Source organism: Neoarius graeffei, chromosome 21 (genome assembly GCF_027579695.1).
Source record: "Neoarius graeffei isolate fNeoGra1 chromosome 21, fNeoGra1.pri, whole genome shotgun sequence".
Taxonomy (NCBI): domain Eukaryota; kingdom Metazoa; phylum Chordata; class Actinopteri; order Siluriformes; family Ariidae; genus Neoarius; species Neoarius graeffei.
In genome coordinates, this window is record NC_083589.1 from 49,014,117 (window position 1) to 49,034,875 (window position 20,759).

The following is a 20,759-nucleotide window of genomic DNA, read 5'->3' on the forward strand; positions in this document are numbered from 1 at the left end:
GTATTATATATTAGTATTATATATTCACCATGAACACCCACAATATTTTTCAAAAGAAAAGATGTTGGCGGAAGCTAACTGTAGCTCATCTTTTTATTTTACAATTTGGTATCGTTGGCCGCAAACGTCAAAATTAAAAATATAATCTCAAACATTTTAGGTGATAATTATCGCGACTAGTTATGTACAAGTCATATAACATTTAAAAAAAAATTACAGCTAAAGATGCGGAAGTAACTAGTAAGCTGACTAGGAAGTTACTTATTCACCTGTTGACCAATCAGATGCCCTCGCTAGCGCATGCGCAGTTTGCAAAATCCCTTTTCACACACGTGATGCTTGTTGCTTAGCATTACATTAGAGGTTAGCCACTTAGCACGTAATACATTTGTTTAAGCGAATGTACTCATACAGTATTATGTCGCCGTTATAAACTTTTAACATCCGTTATTTGGATTTTTATCTCGGAGTAACTTGTTCGGGGTTTCACTGAACGGTAAGCCATTCTGTCTTTCGCAGAGAGTCGGGTGAATGACCCTCAGACCTTGTGTTGACAAAGCTTAACGGTTACGTCCTAAATGGCTCCGGATTGGACAGATAGTGCACGAGGTACAATATAGAAGCAGTTAAGTGAAACCCTATATAGGGCGCTTGTATAGGGAGTGAAGCGGTATTTGGAATTCAACCTATACATGATAAGTTCCTGCAAAACAGTTGATGGGTAAAAGAAGTGTCCTTTTCTCAGGTTGTGGTTAGTGATCATAGATTACTATTTTACGACTTTACCCCAGTTTAATTTCATTTATAATGCTCTTTCTATTTTTTTTCAGTAGAGACCATTTAAGTTATGAAAAACCTGATAAGAATCAAGTGGGCTTCCCACTGCCATGTTACCCTTAAAGTGAAATCAAAATTGTTGTTTCAGAGCTTTTTGTTTCCCTTCTGTAAGTGTTATAGACACTAATATGTCAGCGTATTACCAAATACCCAACCCTTTTGCGGTTTCAGAGATGCGCTTGTTATAATTTTATAGTTCATCGCTCGATGACTCATCCTGTACCAGTCTTGTGTTCGTCCAATTAAATGCTCTCTTGGAACATAGATTTACATAGCCCACCCCTGGGGTGTGTCTTGCACTACAGTAGCAGCTCATTCGTGGCAAACAAGGCCCATCTTTGCATTTTTGGTTGTTCTTCGTCCTACAAAATACTCGATTTTTCAACAAGTCTGCGGCCGAGGGGGGAAAATCGTTGCAGGTTATTCATTTTGAAGAGGGTTGAATTTGTGCAAATTAGCAGTAATGTGATGGACACTCTTTGGTGCGTTGTTTTACCAGCATCTACAAACTTACCACTGTCTTTGGCAGAGCAAACATGTATATCATCTAATCTCATTATCTCTAGCCGCTTTATCCTGTTCTGCAGGGTCGCACGCAAGCTGGAGCCTATCCCAGCTGACTACAGGCGAAAGGCGGGGTACACCCTGGACAAGTCGCCAGGTTATCACAGGGCCGACACATAGACACACAATCATTCACACTCACATTCACACCTACGGTCAATTTAGAGTCACCAGTTAACCTAACCTGCATGTCTTTGGACCATGAGGGGAAACCGGAGCACCCGGAGGAAACCCACGCAGACACGGGGAGAACATGCAAACTCCGCACAGAAAGGCCCTCGCCGGCCACAGGGCTCGAACCCAGACCTTCTTGCTGTGAGGCGACAGCGCTAACCACTACACCACCATGCCGCCCCTATATATAATATAAAAAAAATAAAAACAAACCCAGCTGCTCCTTAGGAGCAATTTCCAAACGTGAGCATCTATATGAAATTATAAAAATCTTGTGACCACACAGAGGCTGCATCTTTCAGGATGTAGGCATGAATTACCTCCCAGTGATGAACAGACTTTATTCTGAAAGTGTCAACTAAATCTCAAGACAACAGCCAATCCAACTGGTCAATGAGTTGGAGGCATCAGGTACCAAAGTATGTAGAGCCACCATTAAGAGTGTGTTAGGGTTTTGCTGGGATTCGAACCTGGTTCGTTGGTGTGATAATCCAGCAAACCCCCACTAGGCCACCAGGGGGATGACTCAAATGCAGAGGCGTGAGGCGGAAGTAGAAAAAGAATCAAAAGGTTTATTTAAACTATATACACTATATACAGGGCAAAACAAAAGACAAAAAAAAAAACCAAAGAGTATAATCCAAAAGAAAAGCAAAGTGCAAAAATACAAAAGCTAAGAAGATCAAAAAACACAGTACAAAGGAAACTGGAGATGAACATAACAGCACAAAGACTCCGTGACAAGAGGACTGAACTCAGGGGTATAAATAGACAAACTAATTAAGGACACAGGTGAAGATAATTAGGCAATTAACACAAACACAAAACACAGGAACAGTGGCGGCCTCTAGAGGCCAAAATAAACACGACATGAAAAGGAAATAACAGCGGCCTCTAGAGGCCAAAACAGTCCTAGTCCTAACAGGACCCCCCCCTCTAGGAGCGTCTCCTGACGTTCCCAGGGCGATCCGGATGGGCCGAATGGAAGTCCCGACATAGTTCTTTATCAAGGACATCCCGAGCAGGAACCCAGCAGCGCTCCTCAGGACCATAGCCCTCCCAGTCCACCAGATATTGCAACCCGCCACGGACCCGGCGGGAGTCAAGCAGGCGATTCACAGTGAACACAGTCTGCCCCTGGAAGATGCGGGGGGGTGGGGGGTTCCTAGGGGCAGGGGCATACGTAGACGTCAGTACGGGCCGTAACAGGGAAACATGGAAAGTGGGGTTGATCCTCAGAGTCCGGGGCAACTGGAGCCGGTAGGAGACAGGGTTCACCCTGCGCACCACCTTGAAGGGGCCAATGTAGCGAGGAGCAAGCTTGCGGTTCTCCACCCGCAGTGGAAGGTCCTTAGTGGACAGCCAAACACGCTGCCCAGGGCGGAAAGCGTGTGCAGGTCTTCTATGGCGGTTGGCCTGAGTCTGGTTGGTTCTGGAGGTCTGTATGAGGGTCTTCCTGACCTTGCTCCAGGTCTTGCGACACCGTCTCACATATTGGTTGACCGAGGGCACCCCCGCGTCCTCCTCCTGGTCCGGGAACAGAGGTGGCTGGAACCCGAATTGGCACTGGAATGGCGACAGCTTGGTGGCCGATGACTGCAGGGTGTTGTGGGCGTACTCCGCCCATGGCAGCCAGGTGCTCCACGATGTCGGGTTATCCATAGCCAGGCCTCGCAGGGTGGTTTCCAGGTCCTGGTTGAGCCTCTCCGTCTGACCATTGGACTGTGGGTGAAACCCAGAGGAGAGGCTGGCAGTGGCTCCGATGACCTTGCAGAACCCGTGCCACACTCGGGAGGAGAACTGGGGCCCTCGGTCTGAGACGATGTCCTGTGGAAGACCAAAGACTCGGAAGACATGATTAAACAAAAGTTTCGCAGTTTCAAGAGCAGAGGGGAGTTTGCACAGTGGTATGAAGCGGCAGGCCTTGGAGAATCTGTCAACTAAGACCAAAATGACCGTGTTACCTTGTGACTCAGGGAGACCCGTGATAAAGTCGACTGCCACGTGGGACCAGGGACGCCGGGGAATGGTCAGAGGATGCAGGAGACCCTGGGGACGCTGTCGTGGGTTCTTGGTTCTGGTGCAAACCTCACAGGACAGGACAAATGACCTTACTTCCTTCTCCATGTTAGGCCACCAGAAGCGTCTTTTCAGGAAGTCCAGGGTCCTCCGAGCTCCCGGGTGGGCGGTGAGAGGGGAAGAGTGACCCCACTGGAGAACCTTGGCCCGGGCTTGATGTGGGACATACAAGAGGCCTGGTGGCCCCGTCCCAGGACCGGGGTCCTGGCGTTGGGCTCGTCGGACAGCCTCCTCAATACCCCAGCGGACAGGGGCCACAATCCGGGACACAGGGATAATAGGCCCGACTTCATTCTCCCTGTTAGTGGCAGAGAACAGTCTGGACAGTGCGTCAGGTTTGGTGTTCTTGGAGCCGGGGCGGTATGAGAGGGTGAAGTCAAACCGACTGAAAAACAGGGCCCACCTAGCCTGTCGAGGGTTCAGTCTCTTGGCTTGCTGGAGGTACTCCAGGTTCTTGTGGTCAGTCCAAACCAGGAATGGATGTTCTGCTCCCTCCAGCCAGTGCCTCCACTCCTCAAGGGCCAGTTTGACCGCTAGCAGTTCTCGATCCCCCACATCGTACCGGGACTCAGCAGGACTCAGGCGGTGGGAGAAGTAAGCGCAGGGGTGCAGCTTTCCTTCCGAACGTTGAGAGAGCACCGCGCCGACACCACTGTCCGAGGCGTCCACCTCCACGATGAATGGTTGGGAGGTGTCCGGGAGAACCAGAATGGGTGCCGTGCAGAAGCGGTCCTTGAGGTCTTTGAACGCCTTTTCTGCCTGAGGAGACCAGCCATAAGATCCACCTGTCCCTTTGGTGAGGTCAGACATGGGTGCTGCCACAGAACTGAAGTTCCTGATGAACTTGCGGTAGAAGTTAGCGAATCCTAAGAACCGCTGAACCTCCTTAACGGACTTGGGAGTAGGCCAATCCCGGACGGCCAGGGTCTTGGCAGGGTCCATTTGGAGTTGGCCTGTCCGTACAATAAATCCCAGAAAGGAGACCTCGGGAACATGAAATTCGCATTTCTGGGCCTTGGCGAACAGATTGTTCTGTAGCAGCCTCTGGAGAACCTGGCGGACATGGTGGCGGTGCTCCTGCACGGTCTTGGAAAAGATAAGGATGTCGTCGAGGTAGACAAAAACGTATAGGTTAATCATGTCCCTTAAGACGTCGTTGATTAGGGCCTGAAAAACAGCTGGTGCGTTGGTGAGTCCGAAGGGCATCACCTGGTATTCGTAGTGCCCAGACGGGGTGTTAAAGGCAGTCTTCCACTCGTCTCCCTGTCGGATACGGATGAGGTGGTATGCGTTCCGTAGGTCCAACTTGGTGAAGACGGTGGCGCCTTGGAGCAGGTCGAAAGCTGTGGACATCAGCGGAAGGGGATATCGGTTGCGCACAGTGATCTTATTCAGGCCCCTGTAATCAATACATGGTCGGAGCCCCCCATCCTTCTTGCCGACAAAGAAGAAGCCGGCTCCAGCAGGTGAAGTGGAGGGTCGAATAAACCCAGAGACCAGGGCATCTTTGAGGTATTCCTCCATGGCCTTGCGTTCTGGCTGAGAGAGGGAAAACAGTCTGCCACGAGGAGGGGTAGTCCCAGGGAGCAAGTCGATGGCACAGTCGTAGGCCCGGTGCGGAGGAAGAACGGCGGCCCTGCTCTTGCTGAATACCTCCTTGAGATCCCAGTACTCTGTGGGAACTTGAGATAACTCGGTGAGATCAGGGGGCTCGGCAGGAGACACAGGAGAGCTAGAGAGCAGACAAGAGGCATGGCATGCAGGGCCCCATTCCACAACCTGGCTTGTTACCCAGTCTATGCGAGGGTTGTGGCGAGTAAGCCAAGGAAGGCCTAGAATAACTGGGAACTCAGGTGAAGGAATCAGGTGCAGGGATATTTCTTCCTTGTGACCTTGAGACTGGAGGAAAACTGGAGAAGTAACTTGGGTGACTCTTCCATCACCTAACGCTTGGCCATCGAGGGCAGACACAGACAGTGGGACTTCAAGAGGTGCAGTCGGAATATTGATGCTTTGGGCGAAGTGAATATCCATAAAGTTCCCAGCCGCCCCTGAGTCTATCAAAGCTTGACAAGAGTGGACAGACTCACCCCAGGAGATGGAGACCGGGATGTAGATTCCTTGGCCAGGGAGTCCGGGAGAGAGGGTAGGCCCCGTCACAACCCTCCCTCGGCTGGACGGGGCGGTCCTTTTCCCAAGAGTTCGGGACATGATGCTCGGAAGTGACCAGGCTTGCCACAGTAGATGCAGCACTTGTCCCTCCTTCTGCGCTCCCTCTCAGATGCGGAGAGGCGAGTACGACCCACTTGCATGGGTTCTGGACAGTCACTGAAGGAGGTAGACGGTCTCCAGGTAGAGGTAGGGAGGCTGGAGGGGCTCAAGGCTTGGTGGCGTTCTCTCATCCTGTTGTCCAGACGAATAGCATGTGAGATGAGGGTTTCGAGGTCACTTGGGCATCCAATAGAGGCCAGACCGTCCTTGATGGGGTCAGACAGACCATGGTGGAAGGCTGACACCAGGGCAGTCTCGTTCCATCCACTTACTGCTGCGAGTGTTCGGAACGAGATGGCGTAATCTGCGACGCTTCCTCCTTGCCGGATGGACATGAGCTTTCGGGCTGCGTCGGTACTGATGTCTGCCTGATCGAAGACCCGAAGCATCTCTTCAGAAAACAGCTGGAAATCAAAGCACTCAGGTCCCTGTCTTTGCCAGATAGCAGTAGCCCAGGCTCGCGCCTTACCAGCTAATAAGGTGATCACAAAGGCAATCTTGCGGCGATCCGTAGTGTAGGTGGTAGGCTGAAGCTCAAAGGTGAGTTGACACTGGGTGAGGAACTCTCGGCACTCACTGTGCTTGCCGTCATACCTCTGTGGTGCAGGAAGGCTGGGTTCGCGAGGTGAAGAAGGCAGCATTGCAGGAGGCACTGGAGCAGGAGTGGGAGCTGGATCAGGAGCAGGAACTGGATCAGGAGCAGGAGATGCAGGCAGAGATGTCAGCTGTGCCAGGGTTTTCCCAATTTGCTGAAGCAGTTCCTCGTGGCGAGCGAGGGCCTCACGTTGGCTGGTGAGCGTACGTCCATGAGCGTCCATGGTTGCTCCGAAGCGTGTCAAAGCTGCCATAATTCCCTGAAGGTTGGCCGGGTAGACAGTTGAAGCAGCCTCTGCTGAGTCGGTCATGACGGAGTCTTTCTGTTAGGGTTTTGCTGGGATTCGAACCTGGTTCGTTGGTGTGATAATCCAGCAAACCCCCACTAGGCCACCAGGGGGATGACTCAAATGCAGAGGCGTGAGGCGGAAGTAGAAAAAGAATCAAAAGGTTTATTTAAACTATATACACTATATACAGGGCAAAACAAAAGACAAAAAAAAAAACCAAAGAGTATAATCCAAAAGAAAAGCAAAGTGCAAAAATACAAAAGCTAAGAAGATCAAAAAACACAGTACAAAGGAAACTGGAGATGAACATAACAGCACAAAGACTCCGTGACAAGAGGACTGAACTCAGGGGTATAAATAGACAAACTAATTAAGGACACAGGTGAAGATAATTAGGCAATTAACACAAACACAAAACACAGGAACAGTGGCGGCCTCTAGAGGCCAAAATAAACACGACATGAAAAGGAAATAACAGCGGCCTCTAGAGGCCAAAACAGTCCTAGTCCTAACAGAGTGTCCTACATCACCATGGCTTGAAAGGCTGGCATAAAAATTCCTGAATGAATTTCAGGTGATCACTAGTCCTTCGGAAGAGGGTTTTCTGGTCAGATTGGACAGCCATGACCTAAAGGTTAGAGAAGCGGTTCTGGGACAGGTTCGATTCCCTGGACCTGCAGGAAAAAATGTGTGTCGTGGGGGGGGGGGGGGGGGAGTGAATGAATGAACAGTGCTTTCCCCTTCCTCTACATCCATGGCTGAAGTGCACTTGAGCAAGGCACCAAACGCCCAACTTCCAGGGTGTACATGTGTTCACTGTGTCAGATGGGTGAAATGCAAAGAAATAATTTCACTGTGCTGTAATGTATATGTGACAAAGACTACTTCAGACGTAACAAAAATGTAAATTATTGGCCAGAATATGCAGTGTTTTATTTGGTGGGAAAAGGGTGAGGCTTTTATTCTGAAGAACACCATCCCAAATGTGAAGTGTGGAGGTGGCTGAGTCATGTTTTGGGGAGTGTTTTGCTGGAAAATAGACTGGTGCACTTCAGAAAATAGATGGATTATGGAGAAATACTGGAACAACACCTCAAGACATCAGCCAGAAATTAAAACTTGGCCACAACTGAGTCTTCCAGCAGGACAGTGATCCTGAGCAATCCTCCAAAGTTGTAATAAAATGGTTCAAAGAGAATGAAGTGAAAGTATTGCAGTGGCCATCACTAAGGCTACATCCACACGACAACGGCAACGAGATGTTATTTAAAAATATATCACGTCCAAATGGGCAACTATCAGTAAAATATCAGGTCCATATAGCAACGCAACGCTTGCTGAAAACGATGCAATACACATGCCACACCTCTAGGGGCGCTGTAAGACGGTCCCTTCTGAGACACCAGAACAATAGAAGAAGTAAGGACGCATGCGCATAAACTATTATGCGCGAGACTTCATATTAGCCACAAAGTCAGGAAAATCTGTTCGTAAAATTACATTATAATGACCAAATACAATGAAAAGTATTTTTCCAGTCTCACCTGTGAAAGGTAATCCCATGTGATCTCGTTTGGACGGCAAACCTGTTGGTACAGGTAATCTTTATTCTCCGCTTTGACCTATCCAATATGGCGGCAAGGATGACGTATGATTCTACGCGGAAGGCGGCATCTTTAATGGTCCGGAATAAATTGAATGATACACGTTGATGGATTAATTTGTTGTTTCTCACCTGTGAAAGGTAATCCCATATGATCTCGTTTGGACGGTAAACCTGTTGGTACAGTTAAACGCAGCTAATCTTTATTCTCCGCTTTGACCTCTCCAATATGGCGGCAAGGATGATGTATGATTCTACGCAGAAGGCGGCGTCTTTAATGGTCCGGAATAAATTGGATTAATTTGCTCCTCTACGCCCTTTTTGAGGAATGTATTGTCGGACTTAAATCAACATCTGAAGAGGTGAGATCGCTCCTTTTTTTCCCCTATTTTTGCTGGCGGGATTGCACCATTACACAATAAATATTCACAGTGAAAATATTTTGTAAGCGCGTTTCATGAACCAAGTTATAGGATTTGTTGACAACTCGCATCGCAATGAGAAGATCATTGGCACTACTGGTGTTAAGAATCAGACCATTTCATAAATGAATATTTTGCTGTAGAGCTGCAGTGTTTGTACAATTGCATGTTTTTGCTTCACTATTACTGTCACTATTCTGCTTCTTGCATTACTACTGTGAACTAACACTGAACATCTCATCTCATCTCATTATCTCTAGCCGCTTTATCCTTCTACAGGGTCGCAGGCAAGCTGGAGCCTATCCCAGCTGACTACGGGCGAAAGGCGGGGTACACCCTGGACAAGTCGCCAGGTCATCACAGGGCTGACACATAGACACAGACAACCATTCACACTCACATTCACACCTACGGTCAATTTAGAGTCACCAGTTAACCTAACCTGCATGTCTTTGGACTGTGGGGGAAACCGGAGCACCCGGAGGAAACCCACGCGGACACGGGGAGAACATGCAAACTCCACACAGAAAGGCCCTCGCCGGCCACGGGGCTCGAACCCGGACCTTCTTGCTGTGAGGCGACAGCGCTAACCACTACACCACCGTGCCGCCCACACTGAACATAATAATAATAATAATAATAATAATATCCAAGCTCGTGTTTCACTCTCACTAGTGCTCTGTAAGGCTTTTTCCTGGTGATATTCGTTACACTTCTACCCGGCGTGAAGCACTCACAGTCATGTGGTTGTGACGTCATCGTAAACAAATCCGTTCTACTCATCCAGACGACTTCACAACGGCAACGTTGCCAGATCTTTCCACTCTGGAACCCGTTCTCAAAAAGATTGCGTTTTGGGCACCCAAAACGCCGGTGCCGTGTGGACGCCAGGCCTAAACGATAAGCAATTGTATCGGAGTCACCTGAATCCGTTGCCGTGTGGACAGGGCCTAAGCCTTGACACAAAGTGTCTGAGCAAAGAGGCGCACAATCCTGACGGAGTTACACCAGTACTGTCAGGAGGAACGAGCAAACGTTCCAGCAGAGTATTGTGAGAAGCTTGTGGAAGGCTAGTCCAAGTGTTTTATTCAAGTTCAAGCTATTAAAAGGCAATGCCACCAAATACTAACAAAGCATATGTAAACTTTTGACCCACTGAAAATCTGGTACCGTAAATACAAGCCGAAATAAATCTGTCTCTTGGCTATTATTTTGAAATGACCTCTTATAGAAATGAATTGACTTAACCCCTTCAATGCCCTTGGACGAGTCACGTACATCATGAAATCTTTTACCGCCGTGCCTTATGACGTACGCTACTCGTCATAAACACCTCCTTTTATGTACCTTACATGGCACATTACTTTTACTTCACAGTGGCACATATGAATTACAGTCAATGCCTAAAACATTCTTCCGTCATAAGGCACAGCGGTAAAAGATTTCATGACATACGTGACTCGTCCAAGGGCATTGAAGGGGTTAACACATGAAATGTATGATTACATGAGTTGTGAAAAATTGAGTTTGAATATCTTTAGCCTAAGTGTATGTTTAGCAGTTATTCCATGAAATCGAGTCGTACATGAGCTATAAGCCATGTATGATGAGATTGAGTGGAATAACTGTTTTATTCTATCCACAGTCACTGGATCTTGAGAAACAGAGCATTTTTATTTTTTGCAAATTCGATAAATAAAAACTTCATACAAAACGTACGACAAAATAATTTCCACTTAGAATGTAAACAAACCGGCGAAATGACAGTAGCAATTTGTGAAAAATGCAATAATGATAATTCTTGAAAAATAAAAAGATATGTTCTTACCATCAAATACTTTCATTCCATATTTTGCTGCTTTTTTTTTCTTGTATTTTTTTGGGTTTTCTTCTTCCACCTAAAGGCCTCTGCATGCTCTTCCGACAAGGCTTTCGCAGATAGCTTTTCGCAGACAGTTGTAATTTATCGTTGAGCGGGGAGTATAGGCTGTGCGCGATGTTATTCACCGGCACAACGCAAGGGGGCGCGAAGTCGCTAGGAGTAGTTGGTGGGTGTGGTTAGTGGAGTGTTTATCCTCCGGTTACTTATAATGACTAGAATTTTTATTTTTTTATTTTTTATAATGACTAGAACTGGAGTCGTATAGATGTACGTACTTCCTCACTTCCTCAATCAACCGCTCTTCGTGCTGCTCCATCTTCGCTCGTGTTTTTAAAAATGCCGGTCGTGAAAACAGAACAAACCGGGAAAGTAGGGAAGCGGAAGTGCGTGTACAGCGGATGTAGAGTGGACCAATCAGAGCCCTCTTGTCTGCGGCGCTGTCTGCGAGGCTTCTGCGGTGGTCACAATTTTTGGGAGGTGCGCGCAGAGCGTCTGCGAAGGTGGGGGGCCTACGCAGACACTGTCTGCGACACCGTCTGCGAGGACTGGGTTGTCAGCATAAATTGGCCTTAACTCCCGGGCGCTGTTAGCATGGCTGCTCACTGCTCTGGGTATGTATGTGTGTGCGCGTGCTCGTGTGTTTTCACTGCTTCAGATGGGTTAAATGCAGAGAGGAATTTCACAAGCGTGTGATGAATAAAGTTGTTGTTGTTGTTCTTTAGGATTTTTTGGGTAGTTGGGAAACCAACTTAAAGGTGCATTACCGCCAGGAACAGGAGATATTTGGGGGGGCAAACAAACCCAAAACTATCTTCTTTTAGCTATTTCTGTTTCTTTTAAATACCTGATAATTTTTGGGGTTTTGTTTTCGAGTAGTTTTTATTTCGTCCTCGGTTGGTTCAGCAACACGCTCCGTCATTTTGTTTTGCTCTACTCACTAGAGCTGGGCGATATGGCCTAAAAAAAAAATCTTTGATTTTTTTTTTCACAAAAAAATCCAATTTTCAATTTTAATCGTTTTTTTCCCCCCTGTACTAAAAGTCAAACTACGGATGACAAAGAAATGGCTCAAAAGAAGTTTTACCTTTTATTTTGTTTTCACTTAAATTTCCCCTTTGGGGTTAAAGTGCAACCAGAAACCAAAAAGAAGCCAAAAACCAAGCTTGTAGATGAGATGGCAGACCACGCCATTGTAAATAGTGAGAACATACAGTAACTTTTTTTTAGAAAGCTTTCTCCAACATAGCTTAGTTTCAAACTGGCACTGACACAATGCACCCTCAAACTTAAAAAAAAAAAATGCCCCCTCAAAAAAAAAAATACGTATGTTATTTACAACCCCGATTCCAAAAAAGTTGGGACAAAGTACAAATTGTAAATAAAAACGGAATGCAATGATGTGGAAGTTTCAAAATTCCATATTTTATTCCGAATAGAACATAGATGACATATCAAATGTTTAAACTGAGAAAATGTATCATTTAAAGAGAAAAATTAGGTGATTTTAAATTTCATGACAACAATACATCTCAAAAAAGTTGGGACAAGGCCATGTTTACCACTGTGAGACATCCCCTTTTCTCTTTACAACAGTCTGTAAACGTCTGGGGACTGAGGAGACAAGTTGCTCAAGTTTAGAGATAGGAATGTTAACCCATTCTTGTCTAATGTAGGATTCTAGTTGCTCAACTGTCTTAGGTCTTTTTTGTCGTATCTTCCGTTTTATGATGCACCAAATGTTTTCTATGGGTGAAAGATCTGGACTGCAGGCTGGCCAGTTCAGTACCCGGACCCTTCTTCTACGCAGCCATGATGCTGTAATTGATGCAGTATGTGGTTTGGCATTGTCATGCTGGAAAATGCAAGGTCTTCCCTGAAAGAGACGTCGTCTGGATGGGAGCATATGTTGCTCTAGAACCTGGATATACCTTTCAGCATTGATGGTGTCTTTCCAGATGTGTAAGCTGCCCATGCCACACGCACTAATGCAACCCCATACCATCAGAGATGCAGGCTTCTGAACTGAGCGCTGATAACAACTCGGGTCGTCCTTCTCCTCTTTAGTCCGAATGACACGGCGTCCCTGATTTCCATAAAGAACTTCAAATTTTGATTCGTCTGACCACAGAACAGTTTTCCACTTTGCCACAGTCCATTTTAAATGAGCCTTGGCCCAGAGAAGACGTCTGCGCTTCTGGATCATGTTTAGATACGGCTTCTTCTTTGAACTATAGAGTTTTAGCTGGCAACGGCGGATGGCACGGTGAATTGTGTTCACAGATTATGTTCTCTGGAAATATTCCTGAGCCCATTTTGTGATTTCCAATACAGAAGCATGCCTGTATGTGATGCAGTGCCGTCTAAGGGCCCGAAGATCACGGGCACCCAGTATGGTTTTCCGGCCTTGACCCTTACGCACAGAGATTCTTCCAGATTCTCTGAATCTTTTGATGATATTATGCACTGTAGATGATGATATGTTCAAACTCTTTGCAATTTTACACTGTCGAACTCCTTTCTGATATTGCTCCACTATTTGTCGGCGCAGAATTAGGGGCATTGGTGATCCTCTTCCCATCTTTACTTCTGAGAGCCGCTGCCACTCCAAGATGCTCTTTTTATACCCAGTCATATTAATGACCTATTGCCAATTGACCTAATGAGTTGCAATTTGGTCCTCCAGCTGTTCCTTTTTTGTACCTTTAACTTTTCCAGCCTCTTATTGCCCCTGTCCCAACTTTTTTTGAGATGTGTTGCTGTCATGAAATTTCAAATGAGCCAATGTTTGGCATGAAATTTCAAAATGTCTCACTTTCGACATTTGATATGTTGTCTATGTTCTATTGTGAATACAATATCAGTTTTTGAGATTTGTAAATTATTGCATTCCGTTTTTATTTACAATTTGTACTTTGTCCCAACTTTTTTGGAATCGGGGTTGTACCAGCTGGGAGGTCCGTATCGTGAAATACCGTGACCGAGGTCTTGAAAGTACTGACCGAGGCCCTCATTCAAGACCTCGGTCACGGTATTTCACCATACGGACTGACGTTAAGCTGGTAAATAATATATTTATTTTTTTCTTTACCAAATTCTAACAGAAAACGAGAGCGCCCGAAAGGGAAAACCGAGCCGAGCCGCCATTTTGAGTCCTCATTCACGGCTGTAATGCAAATTGCTTCCTCCTCAGTATACAAGTGCACTTCCATGGCAGGAAAAAAACTACATTTTGCTGCCTATGTAGTCCCCTATTTATACAAAATTGAGTTATTCAGGATTCAGCCATGTTTTTGTTCCGTGTTAGCAAGTTACAGGTTTTTAGCTTTCTCCTGAAATGTTTTCTTTTATTTCTTCTTCCTCAGGGTAGTAAAACTCGCTTTTGCTGTGAAGACTGTCGTTATCGCTATCCATGTTGTAAAATTAATGCTATTCTCCTGAGAAATGCTGGCAAAAATTTATGATTTTTGATAATCTTATAAATAAATCTTATAAAAAAAAGATAAATGTTGACCAAAAAATGCTACTATGTTGTTGTTGTTGTTGTTGTTGTTGTTGTGAACGAGTGAGTCACCAGAGGTCCGTAACTGGGGTCTGTACTGTAGGATACGGACCCGCTCGCCAGCCAATCAGAGCGCAGGATTTGGACTGTGAAAAAAATAAATAATAATAAATAAAATTGTGTCCTTTTTGATAAAACTGACAAAATAGGGGAAAAAAAATCCCGACTTTTCCACCAGATGTATGGGCACCATGTCTTTTGCAATAAACATCGCGATAGCATCTGTGATTGCCTTCCACCGTGCCCCATTCTTATTATAAGGCACACAGTTCGAAAATGTGTCCAGGACGGTTGCTTGCTTTACCTCGGATGGTGCGCTCGTGCTGCGGCGGTTTTTATTCCACTGGGAGCAGCACTTCTCCCACTCCGCTGCATGCTTCTGTTTAAGGTGTTGGAATAAATTCGCCATGCTGCTTCCTTTGGAAGCAACCGTTTTCAAACACACCTTACAACGAGGACTTTGGTCTGCGTCCGACGTCACAAAACCGAACCAATTCCACATCACGGAGGAAGTTACTCCTTTCTTGGGCACAAGTTGCGGCTTTCCCCCAATCGCTGCCAAGTTTGTGTGTGTCTGTGGCAAGCGCACGGGAGGAGGGCTATAGTGTCAGTGCCCGATCTATCCCTGCTGCCCGATCCGTTCTGCACATGCGCAGAGGGGAGCGTCGGTGGCAGAAGTTAAAGGTCCCCTTGCATCGTTTTTTCATTAATTGTGCGGTGGTCTCTAGTATGAATGAATGCTCTGTGAGCCGGTTTTGGTGAAAAAAATGCTGTGGTTCTCCTGTTTCAGGCTGTTCTAGTTTGGTGGAGGAGCGGGTGAGGAGTGAACGACAGGATTTCAGCTCTTACTCATTAATATTCATGACATGTAAACGTATTACCTTTGATTGGCTAACAGCACTGTGACGCTACCTCCAGTGGCTCAGAACAAACGGATGTGGGTGTTTTTGTAAAAACTGTTTCGATTGGCTATTATGGTCTTGACGTCGATGTTTGTTTTGACCAATAACAATGTAGATGTGGCAGCGGGGGCGTGGCCGAGCGGCGGTCTGTGAATGGAGGGCGGAGTCAGGGAAGGTAAGTGGCAGAATCACTGCACCTGACGGGAATTAACGTGTGTTTGTGTGTCTTCCCCAGTGACCGCGCCCTATAAGAGGAGAGGGAGAGCAGAGGAAGGGAGCTCTCTCCCCAACCAGAACGCTTGTGTGCGCGCGCGACTGGGAGGGAGTCGTTCGTTCGTTTATTTATTTATTTAATTAATTGAATACTCCCTGCGGCAGTGGCTCTCATCAAGGCACGAGGCACGGAGCGGAGCTCGCCTCGGGGGGTGTGGGGGGAATAACGTCCCCTGGCTGGGAGCTGATGGGCCCTGGCAGTGCTGGTTCGTTCAGGAGAGGGCAGGGTTCGCTGGCTGCCAAGTCTGGGGAGGCTGGGACCTCCCCTGCCCGAGTTACGAGCGTGTAAAGTTGGGCTGAAGCCGCCATTAGAAGCGAAACTGATGCAGAGCACCGCGCCGCGTCTCGGGGCGAATTACGTCTCTCTCCTCGCACTTTCTTCCTGTGGGCGGTCGCAACCCAAGGTGGGCAAGGCCACGAATACTAATTTTCGAAGTGACGTAACTTCGTATGGCTTTTTCTGATCTGCTCGTTTTTCCGACCATTTTCTTTCATAAGCTAATACAGGGAATGGGAGTAGAATTACATTTTCACATGCAGCATGCATATGCAACTCGGAGTGAACTATGGTATTTCAAAAAGAGCCAGTATTAAACGTTTTTGGTGGAAGGGCACCTTTAAAACTGAGAGAAAACCGATTTTCATAAAAACACATCGTCCTTAACTGTAAATTCGAATTAATCGATAAAATTGATTTATCGCCCAGCTCTACTACTCACGGTATACGAGTTGATAGCCTAGTAGTAGAGTAGCCAACCAGAGCATGCGATTGCTCATATCCAGTGAATGTGGCTAGAATAATAACCTTTGTTCTCAACTGTTTCTACTATTCAGACGAGCTCGATAAACCTGCGTAGTCGACCTCAATTCAAACATGTGACATAACTCCAAAGCCACACTGAATCAAGGATATTGTCCTTGTTATTGTTGACATGTGTATGAAGGCAGCAGTGAGAAATGCCCATGGTTGAAAAATGGCTCTCACTAAACTCTTCTTTTCTCCGTATTTAGTTAGCATACTAAGGTACTGTCAAATGTGTACAGCTTCAAAGGGTGTATAGTGTATCTCAGGTTCTGTTGGCTGTTGTGTAAATCAGCCAAGCACTTCAACCGTGACTCAGGTTTCCTGTTCTTAAAAGGAAACCTGAGTCACGTAAACATGGAAATAAATCATGACTCTTAAGCCATTTTACAGACACTTGAAGAGTTGGCCTAGTGGTTAGCGTGTCCGCCTCTCGATCGGGAGATCGCGAGTTCTACTCATGGTCGGGTCATACCAAAGACCATCATAAAAATGGTACCTACTGCCGTCTGGCAAGGCACGCTGCAATACAGATGCGAGTGGGGAGTTAAACTCTTGCGGTTACCAGAGGACCCGCCCCCCGCTCTAACCCTAGCTATGTGAGAGGCCGAGGGCTATGGAAACGGGGATCGGCGCCACCCTATGCGCCACATGGCGTGTGAAGGACTTTTTGAAGAGCAGTAAAGGCACAAAGGATCACAGGAGTGCAGGGCTTTGAACCAGAATTTTTTTTCCTATTGGTTCGTTCCGAACAGAAACGGAATTTTAACGTTTCCGGTTTTGGGTTCCACCATTAAATAGACGTTCCCGAACCGGTTAGAACAAAAAAATTTCGTTCCTGGAACGGTTAATTACGTTCCCTGTCAGCTGTTTAACAAATGGCTATAAAATTATGTCTCTGTCTCATCCAGCTTAAGCCAAATGTAGGCTAATTCTATTACAACCTTCATTAAATAAGACAAGAAATAATTCAAAACAATTATTATTTCAAATGTTGGCGATTTGGATTCTCAGTATGTCTTCCCATCTACACAAACAGAAAAAGTGCCAAAAATGAAAGATAATTCGTTTAGTGTGTTACCAAAGGCTAGTCAGGCCCTATGCATTGATAGGCTAACAGAGGTTAACGTCATTTAATGTTCGCGAGCCTCTCATTAACGTGGACAAATATATTGATATCGTGTTTGAAATTGACGTTTTTGAATAACGATAGACTGCAATATTTACCTTTTATTTAAGATGTGGAGACGTGATCGTAGTCCACCCTCCCGCTCTCTCCATTCAGTCAGCGAACGTCACACAGGAAGTGAACCCCAGCGGGTCATAGAAACTTGCGCAGGAGAAGAATGACTTTTTTATTTGTAGGCTACGGAAACTTTGAGGAACGAAATAAAAACCGGTATTAACCGGTTACCATTATTTTTAATAAGCGCTTCTGTTCCGGAACATTCATCATTCATTCATTATCTCTAGCCGCTTTATCCTTCTACAGGGTCGCAGGCAAGCTGGAGCCTATCCCAGCTGACTATGGGTGAAAGGCGGGGTACACCCTGGACAAGTCGCCAGGTCATCACAGGGCTGACGCATATGCCGCTTTTCCACTACAAACGCGGCTGAGTCGGGCTGAGCCGTGCCGTGCTGAGTCGGGCTGAGCGGGGCTGTTGGAGTTGCATTTCGACTACAACCGCGCTGAACCGTGCTGGCTGGAAGTGGGTGGACACATTGGGTGGAGTTAGCGAAAGTGGGTGGACATCACGTGATGTCGTTAAGCAGCGCAAACAGTGACATCAGTGATCTTTTAAGCGGTAGTCTCACGACCCGAATAGTAAACAATAAACATGGACATGGAGTCGTTAGTGTTGCTGGTCTTGGTGCTGTGGCTTGTTGTCACCGACAACGCGGACAGATACTGGCAAGAGCGTATAGATGAGGCGAGGCGCATAAGGCTTCAGAAATTCTCGTAATTCATAATTCTTCTTCTTCCGGGTTTACGGTGTTTACAGATCCCAGTGTGCTCGCGGGGCGTGTGTGGGCATGTGAGGACACTCCTCCTCACCAATCAGTGCACAGGGGAGTGTCTGCTCACGCCCCCAGCCTCACTCGGCTCGCTTTGGCTCGCTTCAGCCCCACTCCAAAACGGTGTGAGTTTTAGGGGCTAAGCAGGGCTGAAGCGAGCCGAGTCGTGCTGTTTTTTGGTAGTCGAAACGCGAGCCGTGTCGGGCTGAAGTGAGCTGAAAAAGGGTAGTGGAAAAGGGCCAATAGACACAGACAACCATTCACACTCACATTCACACCTACAGTCAATTTAGAGTCACCAGTTAACCTAACCTGCATGTCTTTGGACTGTGGGGGAAACCGGAGCACCCCGAGGAAACCCACGCGGACACGGGGAGAACATGCAAACTCCTCACAGAAAGGGCCTCGGGGCTCGAACCCAGGACCTTCTTGCTGTGAGGCGACAGCGCTAACCACTACACCACCATGCCACCCTGTTCCGGAACATAAAAAATAATAAAGTTTCTGTTTTTGTTTCTGTTCCATGTGAAATAGAAAAAGTTCCCGGTTTTTGTTTTCGTTCCTTGAACCGGTTCAAAGCCCTGGAGGAGTGTCCATCAGTTTGTCTCTTCAGTAATGATCATTTGGGGGGAGGGGGGGGTCTTTTATGCATTTTGTTTTAACACTTTAAGCTTGAAATGACCTTCATTGTAAGTGTGCAAAACTAACACAACACGTCTTCTCTTTAGATAGGCATGGCGAATTTGTCCAATTATGCCGTGCGCATGGCTCGCCTCAGTGCCCGTATCTTTGGTGAAGTGGTGCGGCCTACAGACTCCAAATCCATGAAGGTGGTGCACCTGTTCAAAGAGCCTCCTATGGCACAGAAGAAAGAGGTGTATGACTGGTACCCTCAGCACAAGATCTACTATTCCTTAACCCAGAAACTCCGATACATGGGGCTCTTCAGGTAGGTTGTGTTCTACAAGCAACCTTTTCAGGTGTATGTGACAATTCATTCATGTGCACGTTGTCATTTTTTTGTGTGTGTGTGTGTGTCACCTGCAGAGATGAGCACCAGGACTTTAAAGAGGAGATGCGGCGTCTCAGGAAGCTGCGTGGAAAAGGAAAGCCCAAAAAAGGAGAAGGAAAGAGAGCAATGAAGAAAAAGTAGGCAAGAAGATACTGCGCTTATCTCGGAGGACTTTCATTTGTTTGGGTTTAGAGACTATCCCATTCTGCTGCTATAGAGAACGCAAAGATGTGACTCCTCAGCAGGGAGTGGAGAAAATGCAAGTTATCTGCTTGAGTGTTACTCATTTTGTTGTGGATTAAAATGTTCACTTTGATACAGGTCTGTCTTGAATGGTTCATTACATCCGTTTCCTCAGTTTCACTCACGTTTATTACAGCAATCCTGAAATTGTCAGTTACAGGTTGCCAGGTTGGGAAGATTCACTCAGAAATGGGTTATTTTTAGTATTGTTATTAAAGGTACGTGCTAAACGTTTGTTCGTCTTTAGTAAGAACTTCTTTGTCAGTCAGTGCGTTTACATGCACATCCAAATCGAGCTACTGTCGGTAATCGAGCTAAGGGTCCCAGCAGGGGTGCCAGAGAAATCCAATCCTACATGCACACAAGGAAATCGAGCTATTGTGTGAGGTACATTGTGCACCCGAGCCACAGGTGGCGCTACACGCCCCATCGTGTTGGTACACTTCCGGTTGTCGTCATGAAGAAGAGCTAGTCAAGAGTATAAACAAAGTTATGAGTTCTGTGTTCACAAGAAGAACAACGACGAGGACAGCAACATCGAGATATTATATATATTCGACTCCTTAAGCTGAATGAGCATGAACTCTATCTCCTCAATGCTCCAGAAGTGCACGTTTCTACTACTGTTGTCATGCCGACCGAGGCTGTTGTGTTTCCCACTTGTGGTCTCGTCACTCGTCACTTCCGGAAGGGGCAGTGCTGAAGTAAGTAGCTCGACTACGTAGCTCGACAGGGTTTACATGCACTAAGTAGCTCGGCTACAATCGCATAATCTAGGTCGCGTAGCTTGATTACAAGAAATCCAGTTCGGTTCGATTTCAGCCGAGCTAAGGTGTTTCCATGGCATTTAGAACTTCGATTTCAGTCGAGCTACGGCAGAAATTCGATTTTCTCTATGTGCATGTAAACGCACTGAGTGTTGCAGTGGATCTTCAATTTTATTTATTCATCACTTCTAGTAATCAACAAGCAAAAGGAAGAAACTGAGAGAAATCAGACTCAAAAGGGAAGCCATCCTCTTGCGTGGCAAGATAGTATGATTTCTGCATCATTTCTCTTCTATAACTGTATACCATAGTGTCAAAAAGTGTGAATTGTGTTCACAGGAACATCAGTATGAGCATCTTTAGGAATATTGTATCAAACTGACCTTATCAACTGTTGTGAAATTATTATAGAGACTTGAGTGTGAACTGTTCTTGGGTTGGTTTCCCAAAAGGATCATAGCACAAAGAT

General features: G+C 46.4%; 1 protein-coding gene across 5 annotated transcripts; it reads left to right on the forward strand.

Moving 5' to 3' along the window:
- The first annotated feature begins 302 nt into the window (after window positions 1-302).
- On the forward strand, window positions 303-19,596 carry mrps33 (mitochondrial ribosomal protein S33). 5 transcript variants are annotated; one of them, XM_060903298.1, is made up of 4 exons: window positions 303-496; window positions 15,293-15,352; window positions 18,997-19,217; window positions 19,316-19,596. In XM_060903298.1, the coding sequence occupies exons 2-4, from the start codon at window positions 15,293-15,295 to the stop codon at window positions 19,419-19,421; spliced, it is 387 nt and encodes a 128-aa protein (XP_060759281.1). In that variant the 5' UTR covers window positions 303-496; the 3' UTR covers window positions 19,422-19,596. The 5 variants fall into 5 exon arrangements, with proteins under 5 accessions (XP_060759281.1, XP_060759283.1, XP_060759284.1 ...); XM_060903299.1 differs by lacking the exon at window positions 303-496 and adding an exon at window positions 8,708-8,774; XM_060903300.1 differs by lacking the exon at window positions 15,293-15,352 and having other exon boundaries at window positions 304-496.
- Window positions 19,597-20,759: the final 1,163 nt, after the last annotated feature.